The sequence below is a fragment of the Dichomitus squalens genome, assembly GCF_000275845.1.
Source record: "Dichomitus squalens LYAD-421 SS1 unplaced genomic scaffold DICSQscaffold_3, whole genome shotgun sequence".
Classification (NCBI taxonomy): domain Eukaryota; kingdom Fungi; phylum Basidiomycota; class Agaricomycetes; order Polyporales; family Polyporaceae; genus Dichomitus; species Dichomitus squalens.
In genome coordinates this window covers 1,908,324-1,923,045 of record NW_006766885.1, presented here as the reverse complement: position 1 = coordinate 1,923,045, position 14,722 = coordinate 1,908,324, and the positions used below count along the sequence as shown (strand labels likewise).

Sequence of the window (14,722 nt, the reverse complement as noted above, 5' to 3'; positions counted from 1 at the left end):
CAGATTCCGTGACAGTTTTGTGAGACATAGCAAGCTTGAAAAGCCAGGACCTCACACCGCAAGGTGTTAGACGACAAAGAGGAAGTGAATGAAGGAAAGGGAGCTCGTGGGGCTCCGTTAGGCTGAGGTTGCACCGGCACGTGGTCGACGCGACCGTGTCCGCAGAGACGCGCTGCCACCCTCGATCGACGACCGACTCGATACTTTGGGCGCGACCGCCGCCCTCCTCTCATCCTCCTCCACCCGACTATCTTTGCGTATCCTCCTAGCATGCCCAAGACTATTTTTGATGGTGTATACTACTACATTTCTGAGACAATCCCTCTCGAGAAACGCGACCAGCTCAGCGAGGTTCTCGACGTCCGCGGCGGCACCCCAGTCCCCGTCGCAGATCCTAGGCTAACCCACTTCATCACCACCTCTTTACCCCTCGAAGAGTTTGTCGAGTCTCTCCCCGAAGACTCCCCAGCACATACCGTCACCCCCTTCTGGGTAGAACGCTCAGCCGTCCTGGATTCGACTCAGGACCCTGAGTACTACTACGCCGACCCCGCATTCCTCTTCTCTGGCGTGGTCGCTGCCGCGACGGACCTCTCCAAATCCGACTGCGAACTTATTTCTGCTGCAGTGACAGCCCTCGGTGGGCAGTGGCGCACCGCTCTCACCCGTGATGTCACCCACCTCTTTGCTCTCGCCCCCGGGAGCGCAAAGTACGAGACTGCGATGCACTACCGCGAACAGACGGGCGTACGCGTCCTTGTCCCACACTGGTTCGACGACACGGTGCGTCTAGGTATCCGGGACCTCCCAACGCGTCACTATGAATGGCCAGAACCGCGCGTCTTCCAACAAAGACCTGAGGGACGGACGACGCAGGAGGACGAGGACTACGAGCCTCCCTCGGAGCGTATGATGCTCTACGAGACCGCGTCAATGTCGAACGACGAACAAAGGAAGGTGCGCCCTGCGTCGCGGAACGTCTGGAAAGGGAAGAAACTGCTGCTTGGGTTGTCGCTCGACCTGTCGGAGCACCAGAGGAAGGCTCTCTACGCCGACATTCGACGCCAGGGTGGCGAAGTCGTCGAGCTGTCCTCGCCAAAGTCGGTGAAGGCAGCGGATCGGGCGCAAGAGGAGGTTGCGAAGATAGACGAAGCGGACATCTTTGTCACGCGGTACAGAACTGGGGCTGCGTACGCGAAAGTGAGTATCGCCAATCTTCTACACTGTAGAAGTCGCGCTCATGACCCGTCGTGTGCGTGCAGGCATATCAGCAGAAGAAGACAATCGGCACCCTAGCGTGGTTGTGGTACGTGCGCGCGACAGGCACGCTCACCCGACCCGCTGATCAGCTCCTACACTACCCCATTCCTGACAAACCTGCAGACGGCTTCGACAAGGAGGTGGGGTCGCACTTCCATGAAAAGTCCTCGCATTGAATATTGATCAAGTGTTAGGTCGTTACCGTAACGAACTACACGGGCAAGGATCGCGAGTACCTCAAAAAGCTCATCACGCTCATGGGTGGTGAGTTCACTGCGTCCATGTCCGCCGAGCACAACACCATCGTCGTCGCAGCGTAGTACGTCTCGTACCTCATATTCCGTTCTTCTCACCCTCTATCTCACGTAATTGCTCTCTCCTCTTGTCCGACTTGAATCCACACACAGTCTACATGGAACAAAGACGGACAAAGCAACATCATGGTCAATCCCGATCGTCAATCACACCTGGGTCGAGGACTGCTTCGTCCAGTGGCGCCGCCTCACCCCCGCCCGCGAAAAGTACATCGTCTTCCCCCCAGGAGTCGACTTCTCCACCGTCCTCGCTGAACGCGGCATCGGCCGCATCTCTTGGGAGCCCGGCCAGCTCGAGGACATGCAGCGCGCCCCAGAGGCAGGAACAGATGAGGATGTCGAGATGCACGAAGAGGCCGGAGAGCAGGGGGCGACCCCGAGGAGAAGTCGGCGGAAGAGCAAGAGCGCGAGCGCGAGTCCGGCGAAGGTCAAGAAGAAGCGGCGCGCTGAGCAGGACAATGACGAGGAGGGAGAGGGAGGGGTCCTACACGGGACGGCGCAAAGCGCGGGCGAGGTCGAGGAGGCCGTCGCGATGGACGAGAACGAGGGCGAGGTCAGCGTGGGCGCGCAGATGGACGTCGACGCGTCCTTCTCGGATCTGAAGCCCAAAGGGCGCCGGCAGGCTCGTGACGAGATGGACATCGACGGGGATGAAGAAGAGGACGCAGGAGCTGGCCCGAGCCAGTCCCCAGTCACGAAGCAAGACCCCCCGACGAAGCGCCCAGCGCCCGAGAAGGAGGCTGATACCAAGGTCCCTGCGAAGAGGAAGCTCGTGCGGCGATATACCCCGCGCAAGACCGACGACGAGGCTGAGCCGGACGAGGATGCCGAGGACGTCACGCCCCCGCGCGATGCGGTGACGACGCCATCCCCTGTGAAGCGCCACGCGAAGACATACGGGAGCGCGAAGGCGAAGCGTGTTCAGCGCGAGCGCGACGATGACGCGCAGACGGAGTCGCCGTCGCCAGTCAAAAAACCACAGAGTACGCGATGGAAGGCTGCGCCTGCCGACGAGGACGTCGCGACGGCGGAGGAGTCGAGTGATGACCAGTTACCTGTGGCAAAGACAAGGGCAATGGCGAAGAAGCAGGAGGCTAGGAAACCGGTCAACACACGCGCCGCAAAGGGCAAGGAGAAGGCGAAAGCGAAGGAGCAGCCCGCAGCGCAGTCGAAGAAACACAAGCTTCTCGAGCTGAGCAGCGACTCGGAGTCGGAGTCCACAGAAGAGGACATACGCTCCGTGCTCGGCGACCTGCTCCCCAACGGGAAGGGCAAGGCTCGCGCGGGGGCGACTTCCCCGACGAAGGTCGGTCGAACACCTCAGCGGCTCGACTCTGTTCTCGTGCCTACTGTCGCGGAGGTGTATGGTTCCCCGGCTAGGCAGAGCGGAAAGGTGAGCCCGCAGAAAGTTGGACCTTCGAAGAAGACTGCGAAGAGTGCTCCCGCAGACGAGGACGAGGACGCAGCACCTGCTCGCGGAGGCAAGACGAAGAAACCTACACGTGCGGCTGCACCCTCTGAGTCCGGACGATCTGAACCTCCACCGCCTGCGGCGACCAAGGCAGGGCGTAAGTCGTCCTCAATCGAGAACGCGGAGGCGGGCCCGAGCCGTGCATCGACGTCGACGCTTGCGAGCCCGGAGAAGATGACGCGGACGCCGTCGAAACGGTCCGCTGCGACGAAAGCGACGCGGAAGCTGCACGACGTGATCATGCCCGACGTGGTCTCGTTCCAGAAGGAGATGAAGAGGGGCGCTGTGCGTGCTTCGCGCGAGGGTACCGCTGACGCGAAGGATTCCGCCAAAACGCCTGCGCCTGCTAGAGGGGGGAAGAAGAGGCGGTCGATCGGGTCGGAAGGCGTAAGGAGCGAGGAGGACGATGATGAGATGCCCGAGAGAAAGAAGCAGAAGCCGAATGAGGTCGAAGATGCTGCGAAAGGGGCTGCGAAGGGCAAGAAGAAAGCGGGGAGGAAATCTGCGGCTGCTGGGTTGGAGGAGAGCCCTCCAGCAAAGGAACCTGGAACGTCCACTACAACGAATAATGAAGCAGCGGCGACGAAAGACGTACGGGTCATGACGACACAGCTCACGCTCTCTGAAGACGTCTTGAGGGTAAGTGAACAAACCTTGACACCTACGAAGCTCATATCATTCTCTACCAGGCGTTGACGAAGTTGGGCGTGAAGATTGTTACGAAGCCTACAGAGTGCACACATCTACTCGTGAAGAGTGTCGTCCGAACGGAGAAATTTCTGTGTGCGATGGCTGTTGCTCCGTATGTCCTCAGTGAGAAGTGGGCGGTTATGTCTGCTGCAAACAAGAAGTTGCTACGTAAGTTTAGTGTCTTCGATAGTCGAACTGCATGTAGAGCTGATAGGCTGTGATGCAGCTGAGGCGGATTACGCCATCAAGGACGAGACCACGGAGAACAAGTACAGCTTCAGCCTAGACGACGCACTCAAGCGGGCGAAGCAGAACGCGGGAAAGCTCTTCAGAGGAATCACCTTCTACATCACACCTAAGGTATCAGTTGAGACCAAGCTGTTGAAGAACGTCGTCACAGCAAATGGCGGACAGGTTCGCTCGTAGCCATGACCGCACAAATGCTTGTTCTGACTCGCTTGCTTAGGTGTCGACACAAACACCAACTGTTCGCATCCTGGCTGGGCATGGCAACCGTTTCGTCATATCCTGTCCCGAAGACGTGTCGATCTGGCGGCCTCTCGCACAACATCACAAGATTTATACACAAGAATTGATTCTCACCAGTGCTCTGAGGCAACGAATCGACTGGGATGATACCGCGTTTCAGGTCCCCGCCTCCTGGTAATTTCTCGGCCTGTGTTATTCGTACCACCGATATGTAGCTGTCACGAGTCCAATCATTGTTGATCGTTCACGTTCAGACTCAAGAAATGAGGCTCCTTGCAGCTGGGCGATAAGTCGATGACAGTCAACAGCAAACCAACTTCTTATGATGCAACATTGCGACATATGACATCACGATAACAGCAGGGCGCCGACCTCGGCTCTTCACCTGAGACAGCCGTTGGAGGATGGATGCAAGAAAGCAAGGTGAATTAGCGCGACCACATCTAATGTGAGGTTGCGTGCTGCCGGATAAACCATGGTGTCAGTGAAGAGTCAACGTTAGTTTTGCAAAACACTACGAGACTGACCAGAATTAGTCGCTAACGGTTACCCTTCTTCTTCCTTCCGAAAATCCTCGAAAAGACCTCCTTAAGAAGTTGCGCCGTGGTGGTGTCGCTGACATTGGCCGAAGTAGGGTCCGCCCTTTCCGCATTTGTCCTCGCAGTGCCCCCCATAGCCTCGTCGACAACGTTCGCAGTAACGTTGAGTTCAGTCCCTCGAGCAGTAAATTCGATGGGTGGTGTCTGAACCGCCAATGGAGCAGGCTGCACATGTAGTGCAATTGGTCTGTATAAGGTAGCGGCCGGCGCTCCATGTTTCTTGCTCGACCTGGGTTCAGAGTCTGGCTTATCCATATCTAGCTCCGCAGAAACTGGACTAGATCTTCGAGGGATTACAAGACCTTCAATATCCTCATGAGACGAGGCTGGCTGGTTCGGGAAAAGCTCAGAATGGGGTGATTGGTACTGGAGCTGCTGACGAGGGTATCCTTTCGTTGTTACACCGAAGTCTTGCTCAGGAAGACTCGTGGAATGAGATGCCGGCGGAAGGGGCGTTGTGTACAATCTGGGTGTAAACGATGTGTTCGACGACCTGACGGTGCTACAATGCTAGCATAGCAACGTATACATACCTGTTTGGTGCTCGGCCCGGGGTCGGAGCGGATTCTTCGACAGGTCTATGTTGTTGGACAATGGATTTGCTGAGTGTATCCTGGTATCGGGCTGTAGAACTGATCTTCTATGAGCATGGATATGTGCAAAGAAGTAAGTAGACCTTTACCTCCTGGTCAGGTAGCGGGGTGCCGGCCTTGGGATGTTATCGGTGGTGTAGGGGCCTCCTACGCTGAAGTGTGGGTCGTCCGGAACCAACTTCCTTTCAGTGCCGTCAGCTGAACGCGAACGCCCGCCTACACGGTCCATGCCATACGGTGCACCAATGACCATGCCAGACTGACTCCTCTTCGCCTGTGGACTACTCTTCTTTCCGAGATGATCGAGGTCCAAAATCTCGATCTCCAGAGTGTAGCGCCCCAACACGCTCCCGAAACGATCTTTGAGGCGCAGTGTCAATTGTACACACCGATCGGCAAGAAAAGGGGTGGGGACGTTGAAGACCTTCGAGACAGCGCGATCGTAGGTGTGCCAAGATCTGAGATGCTCCTGTGCGCATCCGCGATCTGAAGAGGCTGCGGACCTCCTGGCATGGTTGGCCTTCAAAGGGTCGCCTGATACCGTCGCCCGTAACGCCTTCTCATCACATTTCGAGCAATGTCCAAGCTGCAGGTTCACATTTTCTGATTGTTGTGACCGCGACTCGAGCGTGATAGCATGATATCCTGTAACAGAAGTATCACCGTGGTATCGGTTGTCTTGTATGATCTTGTACCCTTGGCGCTCTAGAAGATTCCGACACCACGATGGGATAGTGATCTCGATGGGTGTACGGGAGAAGTGTAGTGCTGTCTCGAAGTGGGCGTCATCTGCGATTTGTTGTGTGGTATGGGTAGCGCGATACGGGACGTAGATGATGCTTGAGAGCGCTTTCTGCCCAATCCGAGCTTCGGCCTCGTCCAAGAGTACAAGACGGATATAGGTTGTCTCCTTCGCCGTGACCGAGTCGAACTTGACTCCGACTGAGCGGCTCGACGCCGGGATGAACGCGTTGTTCAACTTCCGGAGAAGAAGTGCTACACTGCGACCCTTCAATTGGTCCCGGCAGCCGAGAAGAGCTAGAAAGTACTCGGACGTCCTGGAGTCGTCCTCGTGGTCAGGATCCACGGGCATGAGAGGGAATGTAGCCCGGATGCCATAGGGGGTGATGGTGTATTCGGCGTTGCCTGCCCCCAGATCAGGTGAGAGTGACTGCAATGCGAGGCCGGCAGAAGCTCTCAAAAACTTCTGTGGGGATGATGCGAACAGATAGGAATCTGACAGCGGGGGAGAATCAGACTGGGGGACGAGGTGTTGGCGGGGGAACGCGCGAGGAAGTTCCCCTGCTCTGAGGGCACTGCGCAAGTCGCGCAACTCCATAGTGTCACCCCAAGCAAAGATGGTCTGATCTGGTATGTGTTTGAGGATCTCCTCCTGAAGCCGCACGAACGCATTGTGGCCTTCTCCGTACATCGGCGCCAGCTGTACTCCGAAGATACCTACAAGACAATAAGCCTTGTCTTCCTCCATCGTCGTCCTCCGGTTCCAGGCCCATGCCATCCTTTGAGCGACGCAGACATCTGATAGAGGTCTCTGGCCCCGTAGAACCTGACGATCGACGGAGGTCACGTCCTCTATGACCGCAGCCAGCGTGTGTTTTGTGCCTATCCGTCGCCAGTTCTTGGATAGAAAGACGACCATAGAGGGCGCGATGAGCTCCTGGAGCGTCCAGCCGCGAGTGAACCATGCACTCTGGCGGAACCGAACAATCTGAGCTTCAGAAGGTCGATCGGGAGCATCGGTCGCCGCCGCATCGCCATCGTCGACATCGGCAAGGTGGGCGTAGCAAATCGAGGCGTAGCGATACCAGTCGTACATGGAGTTGATCGACCGAGACAGCTCGGTGCTGCTCACTTTGTCGATGCAGCAGGAGTCGATCCAGATCCACTCGTAACCGTCCGCCTTTGCGAGCTCGCAAGCCTGTCGTATCTTCGGAGAAAGTCTCTCGTTAACGAGGATGCTCGAATTGGGATCGGATGATTGTTGCTGGAGACGAATGATGTCCTGGTGGTCCTGCTCGGCGAGTCGACCTGATGTCTCCTTGGTCCATACGTGAGAGAGGATGGCATAATCGACTGTCTGCGGGTCGGTGAAAGTCTCGAATTTCCCCGTACGGGTATTGAGCAATCTAATTTCTGATGGTGCACAAGTGGTCAGTAGGGCAATGTTACGCAATGAGGTTACTCACGAGACATAGTGAGCCGTGTGTGTAACACCGAAGGGTCTGGAGTCCGGCTGACGCGTAAGGTAGCGAGTCGCTGGAAACTGGCACGAAAGGAGAATGTATCAGAGTGGGTTGTGAAATTAACAGCAGCCCCGCTCACAGGATGTGAAGTAGAGGGTCCCTGGCAGGTGCTAGATGTCGAAGCAAGGAATATATGTATGCGTGTTTCGTGGATCCTATACTAACTGCTACCTTCCAGGCTGTCAAAGCTCTGCGGACGCGTGTTAGTAATGTCATTAGATGCGTACCACGTTATCGCCGCATCTAACCGCTAAACCCTTCATGATACGGAGTTATATCTCGCCTGGTAGGTAATAATAGAACTGGTGGCCTCGACGCTTCTCACGAAGCGTCGAAGTTGAGACAGATGGACCGTTCTGACCGGCGAGGCATTTACTGGTTTTCGAGCACTGCGTGATAAATCCATAAATGCACCATAGGAGCGTCACAATTTTTGAGTGCATGTACGGTGAAGTCGAAATAGAAAATTCACTCAGACGAGACGGCACGATGAAGCAGATGTATTGCGATCCCGGCGAGGGTCGGATGTCTTCGGTGCGCTGTCACAAACCCAAGCACCGAACACGAAGATGCAAGACCTGCCCGAAAAGAATCAGAATACCGGGAGGTGGCATCCCGTGCAGACGTCAACCGTGGTCGACACTGACGTGAGGGTATGGGAGCTAACATTTGCGATGGGACCGGTCTGAAGAAACCCGCACTCGTCGGGCGGTTTGCACAGGTTGAGAACAAAGGAACGATCGCTCCAGGAGCTTCCTGTGGGCGGCGCGTCTTAGGCTAGCTTCCATACCATATGATCTCACAGCATCGAACTCACTTTACCCCTTCAGAACGCATCCACATACCGGCATCGAAATCCAATTTGACATTGCAGTCTTGTACTGGTGAAGCCGCGCAATATCCACGTCCTGACTTCCAGCCATCATCGGTGTCCACTCCGACTGTCGTAGTACCGGACCTGGTAGAGTTCAACGCTGTAAATCATAGCGATGAGGTCGGAACATAACACACCTGGCTCCTGAAGCCCGAAAGCTAAACGATCCGCGCCACTCCATTCACCCGCCAGGTAAGCTCTCTCCATGGCCTTGACACATTGGGGTTAGTGCAACGCCTCAATACTTCGCAAACGGCAGTGCGAAACAGAGTCGTGCACAGGCTACTAAACTTTATGCACCCAGAAGATTGAAAGGTGTTCGATGCTATGAATTTACAATCCCAGGTGTCACAGTGCTTCCAGGTCTTATTGCGCACCCGAAGCGCGGGAGCAGAGTGGTGGAACGAGAGCAAAAGAAAGGCACAATGCAGAAGTCGAGGAAGGATCGGAAGATTACGAAGCAGGCGTCTAAACGGCGGCACGGTACCCTACAGATAACGACATGATGTCCGAAAGCACTGGCATCTTTGATTGTTGCGCGATAGTGTATGAGTGGTAGGAGGTCTTGTGGTAGATGGAGCAGGTGATGTAGTGGGGACAGAGCAATTTAGGGATAGCGCACGAAGTAGGATGTCGGCCGCTGGAATGGGAATGGATGCAAGGCAAACTGTGCTCGAACGGCGTGGTAGAGAGGGGATCCAAGATGACGTGGGAGGTGTAGTAATGTTCGCGAAAGCGGGGGAAGGAGTAGATGGGGGTATGCGTAAGTATATGCAACTGTTGGAGATGGAGGAATAGGATGACGTGGGGCCATGAGCACTAGCATGCGACGACTCGCGATGATGTGAACGAACGGACAACGTTCGCATGGTGTAAGTCGAGTTTCTGGGGTAGGCAGAAAGCGAATGTATGGGTGGCGTCGCGTATACTCGTCGGACCCGACACGCGATTCCATATCGAAGGTCGATTTCGACGACTGAGCGTTGACGTCAGAAACATGCGTCCCCCATGCCGTCCCCATGGGCAAGCACGCGGGACGGTCGCGCACGGAACCGAGTGCATTACCGGATGCGCCCTGGGAGTTCGCGAGTGACGTAGTGCCAGATGTAGTGCGTCCAGCCCTCGAGCACGCCCGCACCGGACATGATGTGCAGACAGTCACCCGCCGAATGGGCGTCCGGTCGGAGCAGTGCCGGTCTGTCGATAGGGAGGAAGTGGATGTCGGGGAACTTGCGCGACTCCAGGACCGCCTGCGGGTTGATGATACGCACGATGTCAGAGTGCTGGACTATATCCGAATGTGGGGACAAAAAACTCACCTCGAACGCATCGTTGTACAGATCGATTTGGTTCCAGTTGTACCAACCCCAGCGGCCCTTGCTATACGTCTCGATGGGAGCCCTGTAGTTGTGGCAGTCTTCGTGGCCGGGGAGGTACGCGCGTACGACGACCTGTCGAGAGCGCTTAGAGCCTCCGGTAAGGCGCCCGATCTTGTTCCTCAACTTCCTCCACTCCTCCTCCTGGGCGTCGTCTAGCAGGCTCTGCACCTCCCGAGCCCATACCTCCATCGCCTCGCCAAAGAAGTCGATGACGTTCTGAATGCCGTCCTTGAACATGCTCTCGTCCTTCAGCCCGCTGAAGAGCGTCGTCGTCCAGTGTCCACCGGTGCTGACGATCATCGTCCCGTAGTTGCCTTCAGGAAGCGGGGACGTGAAGATCTTGGCATACTCTTGCGGGGACGTGTTCCAGGTCGCCTCGTCGCTGAAGATGCTCTGGTTCGCGGAGACATACTGCGAGTCCGGGTGTAGCGAGTGGTAGATGTGGTCGAGCTGCGGCTGCTCGAGAAGGAGGTCTATCCGGCGGAAAGTGACGAGCGGCGTCTTCTCGATGTCGAAGCCACGCGGAAATTTGATTGAGTGTACGAGAGGAGACGATGGCTCCAGATAAAGATTCTGCGGATAGCCGCGGTCATAGTACGGGTTCTCGTTGTAGTCCGGCGTTGCACGGACGTGCGGGTAAAGGAGACACGACAGCGAGAAGAAGTGATTCTCAGTCACCGAATCTAGATGCGCCAAGACAAGGTGTCAGCCTATATTTAGTTCTGATCGGCTCAGGCGTGCATGGTAGCGGCGGTACAGAACGCGCTGGACAGTCATGAAACGACATCGCATGTTCGAGTCGATGCAATGGGGTAAACGTCGTCACCGCTCTGGCCGTGAGCTTGCATGATCTCACACATGACAGACAGTGCGAGTGTAGAGCTACCTCGACGGACGAGTGTATGCACGACGCCTCCATCGGAACGTGACAGGCACGCAAGATCGTACTCCCGCCGGGTGCACAGAGCACCAGGTGGTCAGGACACAGAAGGCGTGATACTCACCACCAATGAGGAGCCAACCGCCTTGCTCGACAAGGTCCCTGACGATCGCCGACGGGTTCAGCGGCCGAACCTCACAGTCAGACGGGGTCGCCCAGTCCCATGATGCGACTCCGGGAAACCGGTCGTACAGTTTCTCGTTGTCAGCGGCGAGATGCCACCAGTGCTCGCGAGAGCTAGCGCAGCCTTGGAAGCCAAGGAACTCGTATGCGTCTTGCGGCTTCGTGAAGTCGGTCCTGTTCGTCGGGGGTGGCTTAGGAACCCACTGGCCTGCAGCCCATGAGCGTGGTGGACAGGTTCCGCGTGTGCGACCTGTTGGTATACGGAATGAGGGGAAGTCGGGCTTGATATGTGAGGGCAGGAGGTAAGGAGCAAGACAAAATACGGAGAAGATGGATAGGAGAGTAAGGAATTTTGTAGAAAGCGAGCGTGGGGCGGCGAAGAGTGGTCGGTAGGGCACGGAATCCGTCTTGAAGAGGGCGACCATGGCGGTCGCTGGAGGGAAGGATGGGGTCGGGGTCGGAGAGGAGGGAAAGGTAAGCGCAGCCGGGAACATTTCGAGGGTCGGCGGCGAACAAGAAATCATGGAAATCCCGCGAGCGATTGTCGCGCAAGGTGTGCACCCTCATCTATCGGTGACGTCAATTGCTCCACTTGGGCGAAGTGCCCTCGTTGTTGCTAACAACCCGCCCATCTATAATCCCACATACCGCCTTGTGCCAGGCATGGTTCCCAATCATCTGTTGCGCTCGCGGCTTGAGCGATGGGCGTCGCAAGCTGGCACTGTCGACCAAGTGGAGCATTCGAGGGGAGCAATGCCTTTTGCGGAGCGCCCCTGTTCGCGATCGCCTTCTGACAGTTTCATCCATATATGGATGCGCCCTAGATCAGGGCGCGCAGTAGACGCCCGCTAAGGGCACGTTGTTCAGCTGCGCCCGCCACAGTCGACGCGTACAACGCGATCCCGACGCTTAGTAGTAGTCTGCGACATGGAGAACCCCCATGCCGAGCGCCAGAACGTTCTCATCCAGCGCATCATCAAGAACGCTGTACGTTCCCCACTATATACCCAGCATGCGGCCTATTCTGATCTCTCTTCCGTAGGATAAATGCACGGAAGCCATTCTCGAACTCAACCGTTGTCTCGAGGCGTGTTCTTCATCTCATTGCGGTGTTTGACTCTATTTCCTCTTAGCTGACGCGTTACCTCCTTCTACAGGAGATCATCCAGGCGGATACGCACGTAAAGACCGCCGCCGACCTCGTCACCAAGTACCGCAAGAACGTGCAATATAACCTCGAAGCCACTCGCACCGCAGCTGCGGAGTAATCTGACGTCCGCGCTCAATCTAGGTCTCGTAATTACACGAAACCTCCGTCTCTCGCTTTTCCCCATATGTTCCGCTTGGGCTCCGTCTCTTGAAGACGTCTTGCTACTGTAGCTATACCGGCATTCGCATTCCGCAGGCAATTCCGCAGTTGCTCCCACATATATCGCATCTCCCACTCCACAAATCGCGAGCGCCACAAGGCGTTCGCAGGCAGGCGTGGAAGCTGAGCGTCCCTCCTTTTGCCATTCGTTCACAAGCTGCGTCAACAGCGCCGGCAGGATGTGGTGAAATGAGATTGACGCGAGGTGGAGAACAGGTGAGTTGCTCTATTGGGCGACGACACGCCTGTTTGCCCATGCATAGGTCAGCTTCCCACGTGAATCCTTCATATCGCCGGTGTACCTGAGGTGGTGGCTCTTACAATGGTCGAGTGGCGTGGAAGTAGTCTCGCAATCAGATCCGTCGCCATCTTCAATTCTCGTGAGTTGGCAAACCTGCATCTCAGGATCTTCGCTGCTGTGATCAGTGCCCAAGCGTCCTGGAGGTGTGTAAGGGCTATGCCGCACAGAACAATTCGCATCAAGCCCCGGTTCCTAGCTCCTGATATGGCATGCTTCGAATTCCTGGGAATTGCGGTCATGCCCGCGGTGGGCGGATGCTTCTCTCCGTGCATCTTGCGTAGGACTCGCGACTGTTCAGAACATAAATCCGCTCTTCTGCAGTAACGCTTCGCCGCCTATCTTGTCAGCGACGTTTGCATGCGTCATCATGTCTGCGCTTCTGACGTGTGCATCTTGTGGAACGCTGATGCCCGGTGAGACACCTTCTATGCGGTGGCGGCGATACCTTCATAGCACGATTCGTGTTCATGTTGGAAACATGGCTGGCAGCGACTCTTGACTTCAGGAGACACATGGACGTGGAGCTGGATGACCGACAGTATGTCCGGGATACGGGTACGTCGAATCATGCCATGCCAATCGCAGCTGCTGACCCCATCGGTACACTCTCGGAACGGTCATTTCGGTTGACGTACCGTGATCCTTGACTCGCGTCGACGCCTCTTTGGCCATCAGGTGTTCATGACCAAAGTAGAAACGACAACACTCTACGGTCCCCGTAGAACCAAGTGGCTCAAGCCTCAACCCGCATTCATGACGAGGAGGCACTTAGGGCTCCTCGCTCGGTCTGCACGAAACTCAGCATCACTGACCACGATGCGGCCGTGGTTCGGTAATATGGGAACTGGAATGCGCGCGTCTTCCTGACTACCAACGCTCCGATTCGGGGTGTAGATGCAAATTGACGCGTCTGAGTCGAAGCGCGCTGGCTTCACTATGACCGCAGCGACATGCTGAGTATCCTTTGTGGGGTAACTCGTTGTGGCTAGCTGGTTTCGACAGCTCATCCCTAGAAATTCCGTCAGCGGAGGCGCGGATACCTGGCCAAGCTCGGAATCAGGTTCCTTCCGCTGACAGCTTGCTCCTCGATCTTAGATCCATTTTTGGGGTAAGGTCTCCGACCCCTCGGTAAGAGGACCCCCGGTTATTCACTCAGAGGAATGATCCGATTTTCCAAAATCTTGCCATAAATGTCCGAAGGATCAGGCCTTTCCGGGAGCCAAATCTGTCCGGATTCGACCAGGCCTTCCGGATTTGTGCTCAAATTTGGCCGGACTATAGATCAGGCCATCTGGCGGCATGATGTTGTCCGGATTGGGCAGATCAGGCGCCCAGAGGCTGAATTTTCGCTCAGGGAACGTCCATATTGTTTCTTTGAGAGTGCAACGGCAATCTGGACAACATAGAATATGCTAGGGGTCATCTTCCAAATGGAGAGACAAGACATTCTGTCACTCAGCAGGCTGCCCTACCTCTTGCCCTCCAGCGCTTCTTGCGCAATTTCTCAATTCACCGCCGGAAATGCAGAAACTGATAAACTTGGGGCTGTGAAGACAAAGATTAGATCCGACTAGAGTCGAAGCAAGATCTTCAGTCAGTAAGGAAAGACTGAAGAGGGAGGACACAATCTGAAGTCCTTATATACTACAGAGAAGTGTCCATGACTAATCGAAGAGTGGTTAGTCACATGTACCATAGTGCAATGAATAATACGATGGTGAAAGAATTGCAACGTATCGCACCATAGGATGAGTAAGAGATGAGTAAGGCATAGACCTGTCTAGACCGTTCTGGAGTAGTACGGATTGTCCTAGACATGACCAGAAGAGTCCGGAAGCATAGCTATAGTACACGAGCAGAGAGTCCCAAATATGGTAACATACTACGTAAGTGACTACAGCTAAGCGCTAGGAGACGCATAGCCTCGTGTAGTCCGGTCCGGATAAGTCCAAGTTCAACAGAAACATCCTTTTACGTTCCGGGATACAAGGAAAAAAGATAGCGACACTGGTTTGCAAGACCTTGGTGATCAATGAGCGATACTGTTGGTCAAGAC

The 14,722-nt window shown here is 55.7% G+C and overlaps 4 protein-coding genes across 4 annotated transcripts; 2 read left to right on the top strand and 2 right to left on the bottom strand.

The window, feature by feature from the left end:
* Positions 1–270: 270 nt before the first annotated feature.
* Positions 271–4,446, top strand: DICSQDRAFT_152742 (uncharacterized protein; the record flags this gene model as incomplete). Its single annotated transcript, XM_007362170.1, has 7 exons — positions 271–1,200; positions 1,263–1,400; positions 1,455–1,579; positions 1,668–3,684; positions 3,735–3,903; positions 3,962–4,149; positions 4,202–4,446. The coding sequence occupies 7 exons, from the start codon at positions 271–273 to the stop codon at positions 4,400–4,402; spliced, it is 3,768 nt and encodes a 1,255-aa protein (XP_007362232.1). The 3' UTR covers positions 4,403–4,446.
* A 2,318-nt stretch (positions 4,447–6,764) lies between these two features.
* DICSQDRAFT_22350 (HET-domain-containing protein) lies at positions 6,765–7,562 on the bottom strand (the record flags this gene model as incomplete). The annotated part of the gene is made up of 1 exon (XM_007362169.1): positions 6,765–7,562. A coding segment is annotated over one exon (798 nt), but the record flags the coding sequence as incomplete, so codon positions are not given.
* Positions 7,563–9,112: 1,550 nt separating this feature from the next.
* On the bottom strand, positions 9,113–11,737 carry DICSQDRAFT_152741 (uncharacterized protein; the record flags this gene model as incomplete). Its single annotated transcript, XM_007362168.1, has 4 exons — positions 9,113–9,804; positions 9,874–10,616; positions 10,938–11,277; positions 11,645–11,737. The coding sequence occupies 4 exons, from the start codon at positions 11,735–11,737 to the stop codon at positions 9,616–9,618; spliced, it is 1,365 nt and encodes a 454-aa protein (XP_007362230.1). The 3' UTR covers positions 9,113–9,615.
* Positions 11,738–11,923: 186 nt separating this feature from the next.
* On the top strand, positions 11,924–12,264 carry DICSQDRAFT_144218 (uncharacterized protein; the record flags this gene model as incomplete). The annotated part of the gene is made up of 3 exons (XM_007362167.1): positions 11,924–11,983; positions 12,039–12,083; positions 12,154–12,264. The coding sequence occupies 3 exons, from the start codon at positions 11,924–11,926 to the stop codon at positions 12,262–12,264; spliced, it is 216 nt and encodes a 71-aa protein (XP_007362229.1).
* Positions 12,265–14,722: the final 2,458 nt, after the last annotated feature.